This window comes from Asterias rubens, chromosome 20 (genome assembly GCF_902459465.1).
Source record: "Asterias rubens chromosome 20, eAstRub1.3, whole genome shotgun sequence".
NCBI lineage: Eukaryota > Metazoa > Echinodermata > Asteroidea > Forcipulatida > Asteriidae > Asterias > Asterias rubens.
This window is the reverse complement of record NC_047081.1, coordinates 4,511,497-4,534,373: the sequence shown is the minus strand read 5'-3', so window position 1 is coordinate 4,534,373 and position 22,877 is coordinate 4,511,497. Positions and strand designations below refer to the sequence as shown.

The following is a 22,877-nucleotide window of genomic DNA, read 5'->3' as shown; positions in this document are numbered from 1 at the left end:
AAGTAATAAAAGTGAATGTGAATGTAGGCAGTAGTGATTGTAGTGTTGTAGCCTATGAGTAACACTGGTGTTCTATTACTGTGTTATTTTGGTAAGAGTCACAAAACCTTGTAATTGCGATATTTATTTCCAACAGTATTTGTAGTTAATGGTTATAGATTAGTAGTTTAATACCTACACATTAGTATTATCTAACTCCTTGGGCTACTTCATGGAAAAGTTTTGTATCAAACCTGTTGATAAGAATCGACTTGGTTGATCAAAATTAAAACCAATTGTTGATGCTTAGGTGACACTATTGGTAATTAAAAAATGGTTTGTATAAAACTTACTTGGTAACAAGCAATTGAGAGCTGTTGATAGTATAACACATTGTAAGAAACAATGTTACTACAATTGGAGCCTCTGAAGTAACTTAGTTTTGAGAAAGAGGTATGTTCTCACTCAAATATTAAAAGACTTCAGGCCTGAAGCCTTTTATTTGGCATCTGAAAGCAAACAAAGTGCAACAAAGGTGTTTTTCTTTCATTATTCTCTTGCAACTTCGAAAGACCAATTGGGCCCACATTTTCACAGGTTCATTATTTCATTCACATGATGGGATACACCAAGTGAAAACACTGGTCTTTGACAAATTACCAAAGGTGTGTTTAATAATAGGTCAATATGGAACGCATCTAGATGTACGGCTAAAAATGGAAAGGGACAAGACAGTGTCAGAGCATTGTGAGAGACAGTTGAAACAAGTGCCCCTTCCCATCAGTGAGTACCTCAAATGATTGATTTCTGGTGTCTTTGGATCTCTTCTGCACATGACTGTCATTTGGTTTTTTGTATTAAAGATTTGTCAGCTAGTTCTAAATTAAGGTTGCAATTAATTGAGAAATTCAATTTTTATTTGATTATACGTTGGTTTTAGGAGAGTCCAGTTACTGTTCCCATGGTTACTGTGGATTGAATGTGGTGGTCTCTTTCACATATAAATTAAAATAGTGTTATTGTCAACACTCCTTAAATTCCATCAAAGTAAAAACCAAGATGTACCATCCAACTTGATGAGAACTTGAGATTATTTACTGCTGGATGATGTCATTATAAACACAAGATGATAATTACCTCGGGACGATGTTGTTTTCCTGAAATAGCTTTTTCTTTGGTTCTCGACATTTTCAGTAGTTACCATCCAATAATTAATTATGCCAAAACATTGTGAACGGCCTGACGTTTCGAACCTTTTTGCAACATCTAATTATATTTTCTCAATAAAGAATTATCTTTGAAAGTCTACATTCGACGTTCAGGATGTCGTCCATTCCGAGATAAATTATTTTGTTTTGAGATGTCAACAACTTGAAACTCTCTTGATGTCAACATCCTAAGATAAATTCGGAGCTCCGGATTCGGAGCTCCGGATGTCGACACTTCCACGATGTCGACACTTCCACGATGTCGACACTTCCACGATGTCGACATCCTAAGATAAACAATTTCGTCATCATGTTACGTTTATGACGTCATCATCCTGAACTAAAATATCTCAGGATGTCATTACGTCGGATGGCACTTTCATAACCCTTATTAAAGTAGTCTCCAATTTGTAAAGATTGGTTCCAGTTTATTGTCACGGTGCTGGAGGTTAAACACTTGTATTGTTAAAAAGACTTTCAGAGCGGGCTTTCGTGTATAAATTTTGGTTTAAAAAATAAACGCCTTGTGTATTATTATTTTAAATTATGTCATTTGTGGTTGTGTTGTTTTATTATATATGTATGACATTTTATAACAAAGTGATTTCATGTCCTAAGGGATTGGGTTGGAAGTGGCATTGTTGGAATGAACCACTTTTTGTATATTGTGTAGAGTCGTCTTTTAGTCAGCAAACTTAAGTCCGTTAGTTCCAGGTGAACAGTAGAAAGATAGTTCTTTGACATTATGGGGTTTGAACTTTTCAGGTTTTGGGTATAAATACACGTGTGCCAAGTTTCATGCCGTTACCACAAAGTTACCACAAAGTTACCACAAAGTTACCATCCATATGATATGTTTGCGTCAGTGGGGTATTGATGGTGTTGACCTTGTGCACACGTGTTATACGATTTTTTTTTCAAATGTAAATGAACGGTGCAAAGAGTTAGACCTTTTGGTGTCCGTTAGGCCTGCGCCAAACGCCGCACTTTTGCCGTGTCGAACTCAAAAGATTTTCCAAGGACAGAAGTGCGGCAATTAAAACGAATATTTTACCGCGCTTACTTAACGACATTCAAAATGGCGACGCATGAGAAAATTTATAAACATGTTATGCTTCATGATGACAAATCGAGTTGTGACACCCAAATATTAATGACAGAATCATAGTGACATTGTTCCCCACCTTCATTTTGTCCTTTGTTATTTTAGTGAGTGGCGTTCATCCTCTTCTGTTACATGTTGCAAATGGAATAGTTTAAGTGAAATCTACAGAATTATGTTTGTTCCAGCAGTCGGAAGTTGCTTCCCATTCCATCTTGGACTACTCCCAGCTATGGTCGTGGAAAAAGTTCACATTATTAGAAAATATTTTTCAAAAGCTTTGGGCATGCCAAAATTACAAGAGCGCGACGTTAGAACACGCAAAGGTACGAAGTGTCCTGACACTTGTAGCACGGCTGAGCTACTATTTTGTCGAATGTGAATCAAAAGTTTGTGGCCATGCTAAAAGCTTCACTCTTTTGTCGAATTTAATTCATCTTTTTTTATTGTTCAGACCGTACTTCATACTGGTACATTTCGGCTGACTACGAGTAGACCTATTATACGAGTATCGAGTCCTATAATGATTCCCTCTTTTCACGTCACTTCTTTGTTTACAAATTAAGCTCAGTTTCTCACGAGACAAACTTTGTATAGGCCTACGTCATGTTGTTTGCAATAATTACCGGCTTACTGTAGTGCCTGATTCGAGTAAATATAAATAACACACCAAAAACAGGATAGGAAAACCCATATACACAAATTGTGCCCTTTAGTTTGGGTATTTCGTTACCGTTTGTTTCCTGTTGTTCACGTCAGTTCTTTGTTTACAAATTAAGCTCAATTTTTTCCGAGCAAAATGATTAGTTTTTACGATTCAAACGGTGTACATGCCTTCATCTTGTTTGCAATAATTACCGGCATATCGCAGTGCCTGATTTTCATTCGAATAAATATAAATAACACACCAAAAACAAATAGTAGGTCACTGCGGATTATGGATAGGAAAACCCATATAACATATATTTTGGGTATTTTGTTTCAATGGTTTCCTTCTGTTCGCGCCAGTTCTTTGTGTTTACAAATTAAGCTCAAATTTTCGGAGCGAGACGAGACGTCATTTTTGTTTGCATATAAACATTCGGTTGGGTGGACTCAGTCATAACTGACCGGGGTCATACGGTGCCGCACAACTTCATTGCAGAGCACGGGATTGGGTTGCCAATTTGCTGCTAAGGAATTAAAATCCGTTTCTCTTGCACATTGGTGGCCCTTCTATGAACTTCTACATTTTGTAATTGTTGCTTATAGCAAATACTAGTCACTACAAATGTCTACACTGTGATTATTTGAGACATAGTTGGAACTTTAAAAAAAGTGGAAAGCGGTTAAGTTAACACATGTAGTTCTTGTAAGCTTATGTCGTCCACGCGTGGAGCTGGAATAAAAAAAGTTCTTCCTCACGAAAACTCAATTATTCAAATGCGAAACATAACTTAGTATATGTGTGGCTAGTCCCCCGTGAAGATCCCCCGAGCCCATTACACTGCACCCATCGGCCATTTAAATATCAATGCGGGTCCGGTCTCCCATAACAACCACCTTCCTAGTGACAAGCCGGGTGTACACAAATCCAGATAAACCGCTTCGCATGCTGTAATGAAATTACACACCGTACCGAACCAACAGCATTTAGCAATTCAGTGCTGTGGATGAATGTATTTGAGTTGCAAGTCACAACAAGTGGCAAATTCGGAGTGGAATTTTATCAATTTGTAGGTGGTCTTTGGATGAAATAAACAGTTTGTAAGAACATAAAATGTCTCAAGCTGTAATTTCCCGGCCAGCCTCTGTGCTGAGCGTGGGTTCCAAGCCGGGTGTACCCAACTTACCGGAGATTCAACACCCACTGTCCCGTCTGGGTAACCCGGACAAGTTGAACATCAGGGGGTTGTCGAGCAGCCAGGGCGGCCGTCCCATGAGCAATACTGTCGGCGAGCCCCAGGTTAGCAACTTCGCTCCAAGGCTGTCTATGTCAGCTGGATTCGGTTCTGGTGATGCTGCTAGGCGATCCTTACCGAGAATTCCTCGACCATTTTCAAACATTCCCGAAGGAGTGGAAGTCAAGGAGGCTGAGGATCAAACGAAGACAAGATTGCCAGTATTTGGTAAGAAAGTTTAGAAAGTCATTGTAATTTTAACTCCATTTCATGTAAATCAAATGATTAAGTCATATCCTTTTTTAATAAAGTCCACTTCTACAAAATAATGTCTCTTTCTGGCTTAAAAATGTTCACTTTCATTTTGTTTGTCCGGAAATTGAAATTTACTAAAAAACAAAATCCTATACTATGGCATTAATATTTGTCACAACCACAGTTATGATAAAATATTATTGTACACGTTCACACAGATTTTCTAAACGAGATGCTATCAACACTTTATTGCATTTTTACTCGTTCAAGGTTCAACAGTGCAATTAGGCCAAGTCAACAAAACGACCCCCCCCCCCCCCCCCCACTTAATCCTACCTACTGCGTTTCCAGCTCCTTAAATGGCCACCACGACGATCGTCTATTAAAATATTAACAATGAGAATACAGCTCTACCCAGCAAGTAGTTGTTATACACATTGAAAACGTAGTTATTATACACATTGAAAACATACCATGACAAATTTGTAGTAAAATTTAACCATGGCCATCCCTACAAAATGGTTCAGCACATGGACACATTTAATAGGTTTATATAGAATGACTTTTTCATTGATGTTGTTCACTGCAGATCATGTAAAATTTGTGTTCATTCATCTGTCATATGTTTTCACCTCCATTTTCAAATAAAACAAATTAAACATAAAACATTTTTTAAAGTTCCAAATATTGTAAATGATATCATATGTCTAGTATTTTAAAGTATAAATGACAATGTTTTGCTTCATTGTTTCCAACATTATTTAAATCATCAACAGAAACATCCCACACCATCACAAAAGCCAAAACTCACATACAATGTAAGACACAACCCCACACCTCATAGAGCTTCTGATGTCAAGCCCAACACCAATTACACACAGTCTGTCTCAATAATGTTCTTATTGGCTTTTCTGCCGACCACTCCGCATTTTATTGGCTTACCGAAGAAGTTAATAATTGTAAACGCTGACAAAATATTGATTTACCTGTCGCAGTGTTTAGTTTGTTCCTGTGACAGACCTAGTGATAAATTTGTTTGAGCCAATTTCATACTTCTCAACGATCATGTTATTGAAGACATACAAAAATCGACAATTACACTCAATACTGAGGGGAAACTGTCAAAGATCAAAATTCATTCATGATAAATCTTTAGTTAATACCCTCCGGTCTAATAAAGGTTTAGTGCATGAGTAATGGTTAGGATGGAGACACTTGTGTTTTTTTTAGTTTTTTTTATTGAACATTAAATTTGTTTTTTTTGGTAGTTTCACCAGTTTTCCTTTCCCTCTCTCTTAAAATATTTCCACTTTCATGAGAAAAACTGACACGAGGTTTCTAGATGACATGTACACTATAATGACTGACCAAACAGAAATCTGACACTAACACTTATACAAACGGTAGGCTAATAAAGTTAATATTCCAGACTCACCCTCACAGAAACTACACATAAACAAAATTCCGATTTTGCTGGGGGCTGTGTTTCCTCAACAACACATATTTCCACTGTGGTATTTTTGCAAGGTGGTTGTAATTGAGTTACATGGGTGTGTGATGTAAAAAGGTTAACCTTTGAAGTGGTTATGCTTTGGAAATTGCTTAAGCCATTGGGTCAAGAATGTTTGACCATTACTTAAAGCATCAGCAAGTCAGTCTAAATTAACCATAAACACACAAACTGTCCGTGCATTAATCTGATTAATCTGATCCGAGTTATCTTAGTATATAAATGTTTCTCTTCTTCTATAATGCTTAATCTCGTTTTCATGTTTGATATATAATATTTGACCGGGTTTATGATTTAAGTAATCAACAATTAAAACGACCATATCATTGATAAAACATAGAGCAGGGACTGTTAAGGGCATAGGGCATAGTATCCACAACAGCCAAAGGGCAAAGGGTCAGTTGTGAGGAATGTGATCTGAATAAACTCAATTAAAACAAGTCAAGTTAAAGATTCCAAAATCAAATAAAGTTTTGTAATTATTTTGTAATTTGTCTAAATTATCATTTGTTCTAATCCAAGCATCTATACTAAAAGTTCCAACAAATCGAAATGGATTATATGAAAATGGTACATTTTTACAAGAATCATTGTATGCAAATTTACTATTGGCTGGCAAATATTTATGACCAATTGCTTTAATTTTGTCTTTGGTTACTTTCCACAGGCTCTCGTGCTGATATTGCAAGCCGTGCTGAAAACCGGGCTGTGAGTGTAGCATCTCGAATGTCACGACCTGAAACAAGAGTCAGGCTTGAATGTGATGAGGTATGACAGGCTTTCTATTCTATAATGGGCAATTTGAAAATAAGAACAACATTTATAGGTGTTATGGAAGCACATGCTTAGATAAATAAATGGCATGCAGTTACCCAAAAATATAAGCTCATAGTTTAAAATCAACTTTTCATATGAAGAAAGTGGACAGGAACACAACTAAATGTTTCAGCTGACATTTAAAAAATTATTTCAAACAAAGTGATGTCGGATTTTGTTGTAAAACAGTGTTAACAGCCTTTTCTGACACAAAATGCCATAAAAATGTGTACCGGTAATCTTTCAAACAATGTTGTAACAACCATTTTCTTAGGTCACCTAAACAAAACTGGATTTCTTAAAAGGAACACATAATTCTATAGATTTTTTTCCTAATTGGTTAATTTACAACTGTTTTAACATAAAAATATAAGTAATGACTGTATTTAATGACATCTCTGGATTATTAGCATACTATTTCTTTTCCAAGTAGGATTTGGTATGAAAATAAATCCTTTATTTGTTTCATTGTGATCTAAAGAAATCAAAATAATAGGGAAGAAAAGGAAAACAAACACAAACAAATAAAACATTACTTCAAGTCTAGAGAATTTTTGTTTTATGTCTTCAACAGATTGAGATGATTCTCCGTGAGAAATTGAAGAAATCTTACTTTGAGCTCCGCAAACTGTTCATCTCTAACGACCCTGAAGGACGAGGGATTGTGAGCCGTGACGCACTCAATCGTATTCTCATCATGTTTGCTGGTCGCTTCATTAGTACCAAACAATTCAATCATATACTTGCAAGGTATAGTTTGTAATATTATTGTCTTGAAACAGTGTTAAAAATTCCTACTTTATCATTATTGTTTATTCGGCATTCAGACAACAATACAATCAAACAATACAGAGCAAGACAATAATGAAAAATGACACTAAAACATACAATATTTCAATAAAGCCAGCAACACATGCCAGGAATTAAAAAAGTTAATATAAAGCTGTGGCCTGGGTGCCTTTGTTTCCTATGTTGCTGGCTTATAAAAAAAACAAGGAGATATTTAAAAATTTACTATCATACTATTTTGTATACAGCAGAAAAGGGGGAAAAATAATTATTTAATAATTGCACAAGGATACATTAAAAAACAGAAGCAGCCAGTGGGGACCTACAGGTATTACACTTAGGATCAAACCAAAGCAAAGTGTAAACATTTCAAATAAATCACAGGAGAAGTAGCTCAATACATGGAGGGTCTGGGAGTTGCTGGCAGTGTAAGCACTTTATGTAATCCACTATATACATAAACTGACAAACCTGTAGAAGTTTGAGAGCGATCGACCATCTGGGTCACGAGAGAATAGTGAAAAAAACGATTACAAATTTTGCATTGCATCGATGCCAAAACAAAAATGACTGAGCTCACTGAGCGATAAACTCAAAATTAGATTATTTATTTCTCATCAAATATGGCATTTCAGACAGAAATATTTCAAGGGATATTTTCTACTATTTATTTTTTATTTTATTATTTATTTCTTGTTTTTCCTGGGAAATCCATTCAGTAAGAAAAACTCACTGATCTCCCATGGATCCCAGCTAATAACAAACTACAGAAGTGAACTTAAGATAAAAATATTACAAATTTACACAGAAAAACATTGCACATTCATTTAAAAAAAGCACTAGATCCAAGCACACATACATTTTGAAAACTACAAAAAAAACGTTTTTAAGAAGAAATTAAAAGGGGGAAAAATACACATCCATTAAATACACACAACCAAATACAAAAAAAAAACACAAAAAATCCAGAAGAACCACAATGGAGTAATAATAAAAGCCAGTAAAATTGGGATTAAGAAAGTCAGTAAAAATGGGATAAACTGAGCTGTTTGAGTTGAGTTAAAAATTGATTGAGTTCTTTTCTTTCATCATCATCAGGCCGTGTAAGTTTGATGTAAATCTGTGATCTTCAAGATTTTTGTTTATTACCAATTCTATAATGTTCCTTTACGTAGAGTTATGTTTTATTACTTTATTAATTCCAGCGAATATATTTTGCTTTTGGTTTTTAGACTTCGATTGCACGATAAGCAAGTGATCAAACTTGAAGAGTTTTACGCCTGCTTTAAAGAGCAAGTTATTCAAGATGTGATGCCGGCCTGGATGGATCCTGTCAACAGAGGGCCTGCGGAGAAGGTAGCAATGACAGCTACACAGGTTCACGCACAGCTCAAAGAGAAAGCTAGACAAAGGTTTGTGCGTCTCCAATGATTTACGTAGTTTGATAATATTCCAAAGACCTCCAAATATCAGGCGAAATATCCACCTAGTTGTACTTTCTAAGTTCAGAGCAATTTCTTCAATTGCAATCTTCAGTAATTGTTTCTTGAATATCCTCCTATGATTCAACTACTCATATACCTCATTTATGTACACTTTTTTTATTCATTCCTCCAAACATTAATGGTATTCATTATCATAATAATATTGCAATAGCTTAATCAGTTTTGAATTGAGCGAAAATGCTAGATCGACTGTCAAAGTACAGATTATTAAAACTAATATTGTTTAACCAGAAGGTCACTAATGTAAGTTCCCTACCACTACCATACCAGCCGTCGATTTCACAAAGAGTTAGGACTCGTCTTATCTCGAGTTAGGACGAGTAACTCGTCTTAACTTAGGATTAATCTTAAGGTCTGCATGCTACAGTGCAGGGTTGGGACTCGTCCTAAGTCCTAAGATTAGTCTTAAGTGAGGAAGAGTTTTGTGAAATCGACGGCAGTAGGCCTACCAATCCTCTAATCCCTTTTCAAACCAATTAAAAATTGTATTCTATATTTCCAGAAACTAACAGAATGTCAACAAATTGTATTGATATGCTATTGTTTCCTCATAGATTCATGGATGTAGCTGAGATGATTCCGCAGATGAATCCAGGAGGAACTGGACGCATCCTCAAACCAGAACTTAGAAATGTCCTCAACAAGATGCTCTTCTTTATGGATGATGATGAGTTTGAAAAGCTATGGAACAGGTAAGCAGAGTTGTGATTCGAAATACTGAAAAATAATACATTAGCCTACCCTTTCTATTAATTTCTGTATACCGGTAATCATCTTCTACACCATCAACACCCAAACATGGTTTATTGTAGAGTTTTTAGATCCAGTTTTTTTTTTTAAGTGTTTAAAAACTTTTATTAAATAAACAAGGCAGATATTACATCTTTAAATTATTAGAAAAATCATTGAAAGTTAACTGTATTAACACTTGTTGAATATATCCATTGGATATGCCCAAATATAATAAGTTGTTAAAGACTTTAATAAATCCTTTATTTGAGTTGTTTTTTAAGTCAAACATTCAAATCTCTGAGTAGATTTACCAAGGAAGACTAACTTATGTGTAATTTGCAGAATGTTTAAAAAGTTTTTAATCATCTGAAACAGGTGTTCACAATCTTATTGTTTAATATGGTATACTTTTACCAACCTCACTTGACCAACTTTCAATTGTTGATTTGGACGCGAAAGCCTTCAAACACTCAAACAACAATTCTGTTTTGTAAAATTATCTTGACTTATGTCACCTTCTTTTACAACAACACAATTTTTCTGTTTTCTTTGTTTAATTTGTGTATAGATATGATACTGAGAAACTGGGCGTAATTAAAGGAGAGAGACTGATGAATAAGTTAGGCATCAGTCTACGAACCCAGACAGCTATGCCTGAAGAGGCTGCTTATCGACAGGGTGCTGGTAGTCCAGAACTCAGCCCAAGAACTTCACGTAAGTTGATGATCAGAGAAAGACTGTAAATATACTTAATGAACTGGGACTCCTTTAGGATAAAGGGTGATAGGGAGGCAGTTAATGAGTCTCAAAAGACTTATTTAAACCATCTTTAGAGACCCTGGACACTATTGGTCAAAGACCAGTCTTCTCACTTGATGTATCTCAACACATGCAAAAATAATAAACCTGTGAAAATTTGAGCTCAATTGGTTGTCAAAATTGCAAGATAATAATAAAAGAAAAAACACCTTGTCACACGAGGTTGTGTGCTTTCAGATGCTTGATTTCGAGACATCAAATTCGCAGAAAATTACTTCTTTTCTCCTAACAATTCTGCATGATACTTTTAATGATGTTGACCCATTCAGGACAGCTAATAATCATATGGAGCACTCACATCACAAACATTGATTATACTTCTGCAAAAAGGGGTACAAAAAGTACTCAGTAAGACAGACATAAACCAGTGCTCCATGGTATAATCTGATGTTTTTCTAGAGTAGCATAGTTTTGAAATCTGCTGTCATTTGTGTATTTCAAGTTTTCTGATTTAACCGTGATGTATACTCACTGCCAATATTATTTTTTTTTTTCTTCGTAAGAATTTTCATAAATTTAGTTAATGGTATTAATTCTAAAGCTCTGTATTTTCTAAATTGTTCACTTTTTTGTTGACAGCCAGGAGATCCGGTCGCCGTTTAGACATTGAGAGAGCAAAGTCCATGGACGTTGAGCGATGGCTAAAGGAGAAATTCCGTCAAGGATTCCACAAGATGAAAAAAGACTTTGAGAAACACGACGTGGAGAAAAAGGGAGAGGTGAGATTCCTATAGGTTGATTCACTACGCAGTCTGGGTACTATACTATATAAATGAGGGTACACCTGCTCTGGATGTTACCTCCATTTTGTACCTTAGTTATTACATTTTTCTTCAATAATTCTAGTTTTTTAGTTACTCTTTGGTGCACAAGGCAGTCGCTTAGCGACCACCAAAAATAAAGTGGACTTTTATAAACAGTCATAACTTAAAAACTACAATCCCCATAGATAACCGCTCTTATTTGGTTGTTTAGAGCGATTGTTGAGCTTTCGTTTGGCGTGATGTTCGTAAGAGGGTGTGCTATTGACAAAATTTGAGAAAAGCATGGTTGAACATGCTCATTTGGGTGGGGGGGGGGGGTTAAAAATTAATAATGTGCAACAAAGGGTAACTGTGTGTTTTTCAAGTTGTTGTGCAAATGGAAATAAACCAAAGAAATGAAACTTTAGATTTGTGAGCTGGGACAAACTTTTGGTGGATGCAGGGAACTGCCTTCTGATGAAGAGATACTTGTCAGATAATCTTCTCTCATTTGTAGTCTGTTTTTAGTGGAACAGACATTATTGTACATGGAAAAAGGAAAAAAGGCAATTTTTTAACAGTTGACTTTGTACTGTTAAATAAGAAACTGGATTTCATACAATGGCATGCTAATTCCCCCTAACACTTTATACAATGCTAAAGTTTTGTTGGAGTTATTAAATATGTAATTCTTTTTTACCCTTACATTGTTTCACACTGTAAAATCAGTACATGTACTTACCAGAGTTCTGTGAAAATACACATCAGTAAAAGAAACTTACTCTTTATCCCTGATGTCTAATTTAAAACTGTTAAATAGACGCGTTACTCAGTAGTAATTTGATACTTGGAAGACCAGTTTTCATCAATGACAAGTGTATAACTTTCTGTATTCCTTTTTTTTTATAGATTGATCTAACAAAGTTCCGTGACGTTCTTGAGCGGTACGACCTGAAGTTGGACAAGCAGCAGTTGGATGCCTTCTTAGCTCGTTGTAACCTGTCTGTACATCCTAAGAGCAGAGCCGTCTCATACTTTGATTTCCTCCAGAGATTTCAAGATCGTAGTGACACTGGACTACCACACAAAATCTTGCTGAATCCAGAACACATGTAAGTTTGATTAACTTTACAGTTATTAGATGTAGGCTAGTAAAATCAGTGCATACAAAGAGATGAGATTTGACAAAGTATGAATTCTTGATCGAAAGATGAAACCATAATTTCAATTCCAACTTGAAGAGAATATCAAAATCACAATTCTGGCATAAAATGTGGACACAAATTTTACCTTTTTTAACTGACTTCACTTTTGCAAATAATATTTTGAAGTACAGTGGATCGGAAAGTAAGAAAAAAAACTTGAATAAAGGACATGAGGGACATCAAACCAATTGTGATTCACATTTGAATAAATAAGATAAGACACTTATAATAAATAGTGATCACGGTATGAAGAAATAAGACATCGATTTGACAACTTTTGTTTTGTTTCAATTAACAGCAAATTAGGATGAAGTTTAAGTTCAGAATATCTAAATGTTGAGAAAGAACTCCCAATGACATTGACATGTCCAATAACTCTCTCTAAAGGTATAACAGAAGCATAAGAGCAGACAGTCCTGGTGCAGCGTCTAATGTCACTGCAGCTGAAGCTAAGATGATGGGTCTCTTCCAGGCAGAGTTCCTCTCTCTTCTTGGTTCTTTCCAGTAAGTTTATTTTTCTCTTTATTTATCGTTTTTGTTGTCATGTTTTCTGACAACATTCTTGCACTTAAAAAAAGTAGCCTACATGAGGTAACGACAACTGCTCTGGAAGGAGCAGTTCTTGGACCACCGCGGACTTAAGAGGGAGAGTTGTCAGTTCTTGGACCACCGTGGACTTAAGAGGGAGAGTTGTCAGTTCTTGGACCACCGGGGATTTAAGAGGGAGAGTTGTCAGTTCTTGGACCACCGGGGACTTAAGAGGGAGAGTTGTCATGTTAAAATGTATGTCCTAATTGTTGCTTGAAAGATGCTTCTTCAAAATTGCTTGTAGTAACAAAATAACTTCCTTTTGCATTTAGAAAATGGATACTGCTTTTTATTTTGTTTGCAAATCTCTGTATCCTCACCCTAAAAAAAAACATTGAGTTTTCTTGAGATTTATAGACTTTTGCACCATGTTTAGGATGTGCTCCACCCTCTAAAACTGTTAATTTTCTTATTCCCCACAGTAAGATTGACAAGTTGCGAACTAACGTGATCAGCCAACAGGAGTTCAGGGCTGTTATAACTAGTAGATTTAATGTAGAAATGTCCGATGAAGAGTACACAATGTTTGTAGACAGACTGCCCCTAGATGAAGAAGGCAATGTCAAATATGCTGAATTCATGGCCGATTTTGACACAAGGTAAGTTTCAGTTTATTGTTTAAATTGTGGTTTGTTTTATTTTTCCACTTTAGCTAATAAGCCATGCGATGCGTTTGATGAAGTTGACTTTCTGAATTTAAATCTAAAATGTCTGAGAATTGTCTCTCATCTGCCATTATCCTATTTAAACCAATGAATAAATGCTAGTTTAAAACGACGGCTGGCAAATCTTTAAATGGCAAATTTCTTTGAAACAAATCTTTTTCAATTGGCTGCTAATTTGAATTTTGTAAGATTTACATAGGGCTGACTAACATTACATGTTCTGACATCAAAACCGAAATGAATATTCTTTATCCCCAATGCAAATTTAACATCTATAATATAAATCCTGTTTGTGTCTAGTTGCCCATAAGGTACCATGCACTCCCTATAGTTAAGTCAGTTTTGGGTCAAGACCTCCATCCAAGTTGTGATCTTTCTTTCACCCCTCAAAAAGTAGCACCTTGCAGTAATTGGCCAACATGGCTCTAGCTAAAGGAATGATAACCTATCTATACCACTGAACTGAGTTCAAGAATGTGGAAGGAAGTGCAACTGCAGTGCCATCCAATTATATTCATCACCTCACAATAGGTATCCTCTACAATTATTATGTACTTTTCTCTGCTTTAGGGGCGGAGTAGCACCTAGTCTGTTTGATGCTAAATCAGTGTACAACAGATCCTCAAGTCCAGAGGGGGCAGCCATGGATGTCGGTCAATCAGGAGTTAGAAACAGCTTTGAGGAGCCCATGGAATTCGATGATTTCCAGAAAGGCAGACCGCTGAAAGAAGTGAGTATTGGGAATTTGATTTTGGTCATTCATTTATTGGTTTTACAAACACATGCGAGGAGAGACATTGTCTTATTTTTCTTGTTGAGAAAAATATTGAGATAATGAGACACACTTGGTTCATGATAAACAACGATGAATTTTATTATTAATTACTATAATAAAAATATTTTGTTGCAGATGAAGCAGTTTGATGACATTTTCAGTGGTTTAGATAAATGGTGTGCTTGATGAAAACCAGAGAACCAAGGAAATAAATAATAAGGCTTCCAATGAATAACCAATAATGTTTGAAAAACTCTGGCATTATATTTAGGATCACAAGATCAATCAGGGTTGAATTTCGTAGAGCTGCTGAACGACCATTTTTGTGCAAGTTTTCATTTGGACCCTGATGAATTTAGCGCCCAGTTCAATGCTTACACGTTTCGAAACAATGTTCTATTATTTTTGTATTTCAAAACACTGAATGAATTAACTTGTAAATAACTAGTTAACTTTAATCTTTTGTTCCAGATTTCATCATTCGTCAAGAAACTCCTCCAGGATCGCTTTGCAGATGTCGAGGAAGCCTTCCGTGAATTAGATGAGCAAAACACAAAACACATGTCGCAAGAAACAATGTACAGAATGTTCAAAAAGTAAGTCACTTGTTGGATTCTTCTTAAGAGACCCATCAATTCTGTGTAATCATAACAGAATGACCAGACACTGTTAAACAGCCAATAAAGGAGGATCTCAAAGATATAGATATTACAGTTTTCTAACAGCTGTAGTCCATAGGAAACATACAAAATATAACGAGTCTCTTACCTCACGTTAAAACATGGTAAAAATGGGGTTTTTCTCCAGAACGCTCCAAGCCAAATTTCTGAAAAATGCGGGGTCAAACAAACCCGCGCGACAAAGGAATCGTGAAGTCAGTGGCGGCTATTTGATGTGGAAAATAGCGCCCTCAGTTTGCCAAAGCTGGAGACTTCTGTTCAAACCCAATTAAGGGGAAAACGTCACTGGCGTCAAGGAATCATTATAATAGATAAGCTGTTTTTGACCCTCGGCTGAAAAAGCCGCGCGGCCGGGTGCATTATTGACTCAAGTTATTTATTAATAAATGCAAATTTTGAGAGTAAAATGGTTATTAACCGGTATCTACGATGTCTATTTGGCAATAAAAAGGTAATAGTTGAAATATTGAGATCATCCTTTATTGGCTGTTTAATATTGTTCATTTCAAATTATGTCAGTAAAAATATCAACAAAAATAACATGAAACAAAAAAGGAATTAGGATGCCATGTTGACATCTCCGGACATGTACATGTAGAATCAAATTTGAATTAGCAAGTATCAGCTTGCAGTCATGGCATTGAAAAGAATGTATTTGTTTTGTTTTGATTAAAAAATAGTTTATGGCCTGATGTTTCTCGTTTCGTTTTGAATTTAAAACAAAACCAAGGGAAATGAAAAAACAAATCTAGCTCACTGGAGTGCTGTGGGAACTGTTTCACCGCTGATAAACTACAACAACATGACTGAGGTCTAATTGTAGAGTGGTGATTAGAGCTGCACGTAGAAAGTTCTCCTAACGACATTATTCTACTTTTGACAGAGTTGGAGTCCGACCTGAGATCACCAGAGGAGAGATCCGACGTCTCTGGGATACATTCATCATCTCTCAGAACAGAACTTATAGTTTCTTGGAGTTTGTTCGTCACTTTGGCTACTCAATGAAATCAGCCAGTTTCCCTAACGCTAAGCTCTCACCACCCAAACGAGGAGACTCGGACTTCTTAATCAGGTCCAGGAAGCTCAATTGTGCTGCTGATATGCTGGAGGATAACCTCAGGTCAAAGGTGAGGACTAAGGAATTAAATTAATGGCACAAAACTCTTGCTTTTCGTGGTGGGGCAACATTTGGTTTGTGTTCATTACAGATCAAGTCGCCTTAGTGGTTTCTTTCTCTGCCTTTTACAGTGGACCCCAATTTAAATCCTACCACAGATCGGAGCATGTGGATTGGATGCCCAGTTCATATCCCACCTCACGATGAAGCCTTAATAGGGATTAAGTTTTTAGTACCTGCCTGATTGTGGGTGTTTCCCCATTTCGGGTTTTCCTCAATCTAAAAAAAAAAATCCTGTCTTCTGTTCATGCGGTTGGATTGTGAACAAAAAAATTGATTAGGTTAAAACCGCCTAAAAATTCCACCTACTGAATCCTCACATTAACGTAATAGTCATATTCCTTCTTGTAGTTCGTCCCACTATGTTTTCAAAATAAACTAAGTTATTTATTAAAAGCGGCTACAAGTTCATCAAATGAACCTTTGTGACATTTTCTCACCTCCAGGTTGACTACATGTGGGATGATCTGAGGAAGGAATTCCTAGGTCTTGATGTTTATGGTACAGGCTTCGTTAGCAAGGAGGAGTTTAGGGACGTCTTGCAGGAACTGTGTGTTCATCTTAACCAGTATGAACTACAGGCACTATGTAATAGATTCGAGATCAAGCATGACGGCAGGTTGGTCATAATTCATATTGATAAAGAAATAAAACGAGTTGTGCATTGAATTGGTAACTTTGTTTGACCAAGAGGAAAATAAAGAGAGATGTTAAGCCCAAGTCTATTGCGCAAATTGGAGACTGTGGAATGCTAGGGGGCAGCAGACTTCCCGCCTAAATTCCATCGTTAATACATTTCTGATTTACCTGTTAAGTCTGCTGCCACCTAGTGTCCTAAAAGTCCCCCATTGAGAAGCAGGTTCACACTGATAGTTTTGCCCTTTACTGTTATGTGATTAAACTCTTCAGGGATCTTTCTGTTCTGTATAATCTTCACCATATGCCCAGACATGGCTGCTATTGCTTTTCACACAAATTTTTCTTGTAAAAGTGTCTGAAATAAAACTTGAAGCATCAATTTCGGTTTTGTGTTAGACACAGAGTCAGAAGATATTGCAGCTGTTAGTAAATTTGGGACAATTTGGTACAAGCTGTATCATGTTTGAATCCTATATAAGCAGAATGTAGCCAATGGCCCAAAAGCATAAATTAAAATATGTCTTTCATACAACAGTGTTACAAAAACCAAATCATCTTGTCAATTGCTATTATTGTCTCGAACGTTAGTGCAACAAGCTAGGCCAATATTTTCTTCAAAACTGCCTTGAACGTTTTAACCTGAAGTAAATAAAAACACTAAAAGCAGGACAGTTCTGTTCAAAACAGAGAAGTCTCCCAAACCCCCAAACATCTACTCCGCGGTAGAAGAATAAAGCAAGACAGTTCTCTAAGAAAAAACTCTACCTGGCAAGTAGATACACACATGGTGTTACCGCAAACCAAATATACATTGATACTTCACCATGCAATGCCTCAAATCCTATAAACACTAACATTCTTGTCTTGTTTTTGTTTTTCCCACAGAGTATCTTACATAGAGTTTTTGAAACCGTTTGCGCTACGTAAGCAAACCCATCGCTATGGTAACAACATGTTGAATCTGTTGACTCACCCACAAGCTGAAGTACCTATTGCACCTATAGTGAATGAACCAGTCAAAGGATTGAGTGGCATCACAGCAAGGCTCAGACAAAGGGTAAGTTATTTTGTTAGGACAGTTTAGCCATTATCTCCCCCCCCCCTTTTTTTGTATTCTTCAACAAGTTTTGTGTTAGGAAAGCAAACTTGCAACAATCCATGGACTGGACCAATGGAAATACTAGAAGTAGTGGATAGATGGATAGTTTGGTTTATTGTTTTTTAAACTTGTGGCCAATGGCCAAATTACAATAATAGTTACAATTTATACAAAAGTGGTTTACATTTAAAAAATAAACAGTAGGCATATTAAAAAATATAGCCATTGAGGCTACAAAGAGACGTAGATAAACCACCAGTTATTTATTTAAGAACTTAACAATTTGTGGGGAAGTTTGTTCAAATATGTCCAATTAAGTTCAGCTTTGTTTTACCACATTGGATCGAGGGGGACTTCAGATATTGTTATTTTCACTACCGTGGAGCGAGTTCTTAATTGGTCTGGACGTTTTGACTAGCCTGCTCTGTTGATCCTTAGCGAAACTGAAGAGTGCTAGACATGTTGGTCTGTTAATGAGGATTCAGAGGTTTCAGTGTAGAGGCAGTCACTGCTACGATTGGTTCTTGTCAAAGGAGAGCTGTGAAAGATAGCCTTTGCTCTGTATGAGCGTACCATGGCATACTTCTCCCTTCCACTTCCATACTAACCATTAGTTTATTTTGGTTCCATAGTTGGTTGGTGATTGGAGGACACTCCGTCGTGCCTTCAAGAAGATTGACATGGGTCATACTGGCTACCTGACCCTGCCAGAGTTCCGTAACGTTCTCCGTCTGTGCAGCATGGTCTTAGATGAAGATGAAGTCTATCACGTCATGTCAGAGTTTGATGAGAAGATGGACGGAAAGATCAACTATAATAAGTTCCTTAGCGAGACATTCAATGCTGACGTTAAAGCACCATGATTCGAAATAAAGGACAATATTTGTACATAAACATTTGAGATAATACTAGTGCATGAAACGGTTGCTTTAAATGGTGCAGGGATAGACCTTAAAAATGGTCCAAAAGTAGACCTTAAAAAAGGTCATGGTGAATCGTTTTCCAACATTCAAATCAATGTAACCATAGTGAGGCTAGGAGGCAAAGTAGTCTGGCCCCGATTGTTGTACAATGAGTATTGATGGTAAACTATTGATTAGGTTTCAGCTTGAAGGAGCTTCAAGAAGTGCTTCAAATAATACTCAATTTACTGAATGTGGTTTCATCTGATACAGCCAGCCCAACCTCCTGTGCCATGCTGGACTGTGGTGATATGTTACATGTATACTTAAGGTGATACTAAGAATATGATCAACTTTTTTCCCTCCAAAAATGTGAAGAGTAAATTTGTCTAGACTGAAATCGTGCATAACACGAGTTTTAAAAAAGCCAAAAAAAGTCATGAAAACTTTGACTAAGGGAATAAAAGGGTAGCGGCAAGTTCTTAATCGGCCATTTAAAACTAGCAGGGTCTTGGCCGTGCGAAAAAAAAGGCCTCGCCTTTGCTCGGGCTTTTATCGCTCGGGCTTTTATCGCACGGCCACGATAAAGGTTAGTTATTCAAACTGTGAAAAGACTTTTGTTTTACAGGAGAAGTCCACGATATATCAGACAATTAGTAACAACTTAATTTAGAGAAAACACCAAACCACCTCATATAAATCAGTTCAAACTTTTTATTACAAAAAGCAACATTATTTACAAATTAAATGAAACTATTTATATTAAATACATACAAACATCAATGGATGCAAAAATATTGATGACAAAAAATAGGTTTTTAATAAAAAATAATCTATTCCAAGTTTGTTTTTAAAAGCAACATGTATTCCTTGTACATAGATAATGCTTGAGTGTACACTGTATTTGACTCCACACAAGTAACATGTAATTAATTGTACATCATTAAGGTTTACTGATATTCTGTATGCGTGTTTTTAACTATAAAGCTGTTGCTTCAATAGACCTTATGCATTGACATCATTACTCAGCCATCTTAAAGGTAAAACAATAATGCAACAATGATAAACGCAGGTCTATGCACGTGCATCACACATCATGACCTTTATAACCTCTAGCTGTGGTTGCTCTACTCAAATTATGTCATGTGCGTAAGGTCTATTCTAAGCTGTGTTGCATCTATTATGAAATACATAGTAATACAAAAGCAAAGCTAGGTTTGATATGCTTTATCTCTAATGTCTAATACTAATTTTCACAAAGCATAAAATACCAAAACATTCGTGCCTATTTTTGACACTGATGTTGAATGTAAGTTACCTCGATCAAACGTTAGTGTGTGTTTCATAACAATATTCCAACGACATAACTGACATAAACTTCTGTAAGGCTATGTGCATAATAAAATATAACAGGTGATGAAAGTTTGATGATTGAAATTGTGTATTTCATCCTTGGAACTATAAAGCTGTTGCTTAGACTCACTTTTATACATACTTTTGCAAACAGAGTTGTACTTGTTTTAATAGACCTTTATCATGGTGCAGCCATCTTGAATTTCTCCCATTGATATCATTGAACCAAACAGAGGCTGGAAGAAACAAATAGTCTGGTTTCTAAAGTGTTTTGTTCCCTTTTCTAGAGAATCCCCTTCAAACAAAGAAAAACATTTATTGTTTAGAAGTCCCAAAAGCTGGGTGTACATGATTATAGACCAGGGTTGTAAGACACTTTTACTTTTTCTGCTGATGCCTCTAAATTCACAAGCTACATGTACATTAAGTGCATGTGTTTCAATGACCATTGCTGTACCTTCAGGGACATGATGATGTTTTTATTGAATTGTTTTTATTGACATAAAACGTTTTTGTGTCACTTTTTTTGCATTTCCTTTTCTCCCCTGACAATCATAAATTTTGCCATTTTAACCAATACAAATACTGCTGGAAATGAACTGGAAAAAAACTTGTAAATTGGTTGTGTCCTAAAAAACATATTAATGGACCATTAAAACACTTACTTCAATGACTTGGTAACTAAGGCAATCTATGCTAATATCAGCAATCTCCCACACTCAGCACCACAAAGTAATTGTTTAAAGCAAGTCTGTTAATAACACTTCTCAGTCAGAGATGCCAAGTCCAGAGGCCAGCTATGCGTGAGATTTTCCAAAGCTCACCAGTCCAACCCGCCCCCCCCCCCCCACACCCCGTTTTTTGTACACACGAGCGCCATTTGGCAATGCATTGTCATTAATATTTACTTTTTTCCCGGTCTGGCCCCAATGCGTGAGAAAATGGTTGCTGTGAGCGTGAGACAGAGCCCAAATACGTGGTAGGTCTGCTCAGTTGCTTAGTTACATGATATAATTAACAGACAGTTGGACACTAATTCAGTGTGACTGTAAATCTTCATTTCCAGTAGCACCCTGGAATTTGTTCTCGTCAATTAAATGTATACAAGCAAATCTGAAAGGCTGACACATAATGGGCCAGATAAATAAAAACTAGCAATTACTTATCAAGTTAAAGGTTCAGCATTAGCAAGAAGACTGAAAAGTAAAAGATCAGGCATGAACATTTTGCTCGCTGGATTACCTTTCACTTATAGACATATAAATAAAAACGACAATACGACAATACTCCCTGATGAGGTGATTGAAGGAGATGAACCCAGAGGAACCTCTCTAGATCACCCAGGGAGGCCATACTCCCTGAGGTGATTGAAGGAGATGAACCCAGAGGAACCTCTATAGATCACCCAGGGGGGCCATACTCCCTGAGGTGATTGAAGGAGATGAACCCAGTGGAACCTCTATAGATCACCCAGGGAGGCCATACTCCCTGAGGTGATTGAAGGAGATGAACCCAGAGGAACCTCTATAGATCACCCAGGGAGGCCATACTCCCTGATGAGGTGATTGAAGGAGATGAACCCAGAGGAACCTCTATAGATCACCCAGGGAGGCCATACTCCCTGATGAGGTGATTGAAGGAGATGAACCCAGAGGAACCTCTATAGATCACCCAGGGTGGCCATACTCCCTGATGAGGTGATTGAAGGAGATGAACCCAGAGGAACCTCTATAGATCACCCAGGGAGGCCATACTCCCTGAGGTGATTGAAGGAGATGAACCCAGAGGAACCTCTATAGATCACCCAGGGAGGTCATACTCCCTGATGAGGTGATTGAAGGAGATGAACCCAGAGGAACCTCTCTAGATCACCCAGGGAGGCCATACTGTTACACAAGTTAAAGCTGTCAATATTTCATTCATGACACCTTGAGTCTGCACAATTTAGTATTTAAAAATAGACCTGCTACAATAAATAAAACGCCATTAAAACAAATTGAAATGATGAAGAGAGAAAATGAAGCATCTGTTTACCAAATAATGCATCTTGACCCTTGGCCTTGGTGCATGCCTTATTGTACATGTATGGTAATAAACAGTGCTGAATTTTTCATATTAAACTTGTGATCGTGGGAACTCATTTATACTAAACCCCTTGTACATGTAGTAAACTGAATCAATTTCTATTTGGTTTATTCATAAAGGCCAATACATCTACATAAAAAAAGTTATTAAGTTGGCGGTAGCATTAAATCAGGCATGCAACTGAGGTTTGTAAGATAGACAGACCAGGAACAGCAAGACTTTGTACAAAGCTTTTTCAAACCGACAGCACAACTGACAAACTCCAAAACAAGGAAATCAGCTGAATACCTGAAAAGTTGCATGCCTGGTTTCATAAATCAAATACCACTGGCAAAACACGATGTACACATTGTATTGAACAAAACAAATTA

At 36.6% G+C, this 22,877-nt stretch overlaps 1 protein-coding gene across 1 annotated transcript; it reads left to right on the top strand.

Moving 5' to 3' along the window:
* The first annotated feature begins 3,897 nt into the window (after nucleotides 1-3,897).
* Nucleotides 3,898-21,248, top strand: LOC117303792 (EF-hand calcium-binding domain-containing protein 6-like). The gene is made up of 16 exons (XM_033788154.1): nucleotides 3,898-4,397; nucleotides 6,602-6,702; nucleotides 7,325-7,500; nucleotides 8,772-8,951; nucleotides 9,599-9,736; nucleotides 10,345-10,490; nucleotides 11,175-11,314; nucleotides 12,248-12,450; nucleotides 12,931-13,047; nucleotides 13,554-13,730; nucleotides 14,367-14,526; nucleotides 15,043-15,167; nucleotides 16,135-16,378; nucleotides 16,875-17,047; nucleotides 17,953-18,124; nucleotides 18,799-21,248. Exons 1-16 carry the CDS (start codon nucleotides 4,049-4,051, stop codon nucleotides 19,027-19,029), a joined length of 2,832 nt encoding a protein of 943 aa, XP_033644045.1. The 5' UTR covers nucleotides 3,898-4,048; the 3' UTR covers nucleotides 19,030-21,248.
* Nucleotides 21,249-22,877: the final 1,629 nt, after the last annotated feature.

Bases quoted from the DNA above. Each gene is read 5' to 3' on its own strand.
- LOC117303792 (XM_033788154.1), top strand. From the start codon at position 4,049: ATGTCTCAAGCTGTAATTTCCCGGCCAGCCTCTGTGCTGAGCGTGGGT. The intron at 10,491-11,174 runs GTAAGTTGATGA...TTTTGTTGACAG, and splicing joins ACTCAGCCCAAGAACTTCAC to CCAGGAGATCCGGTCGCCGT. The intron at 15,168-16,134 runs GTAAGTCACTTG...TACTTTTGACAG, and splicing joins ATGTACAGAATGTTCAAAAA to AGTTGGAGTCCGACCTGAGA.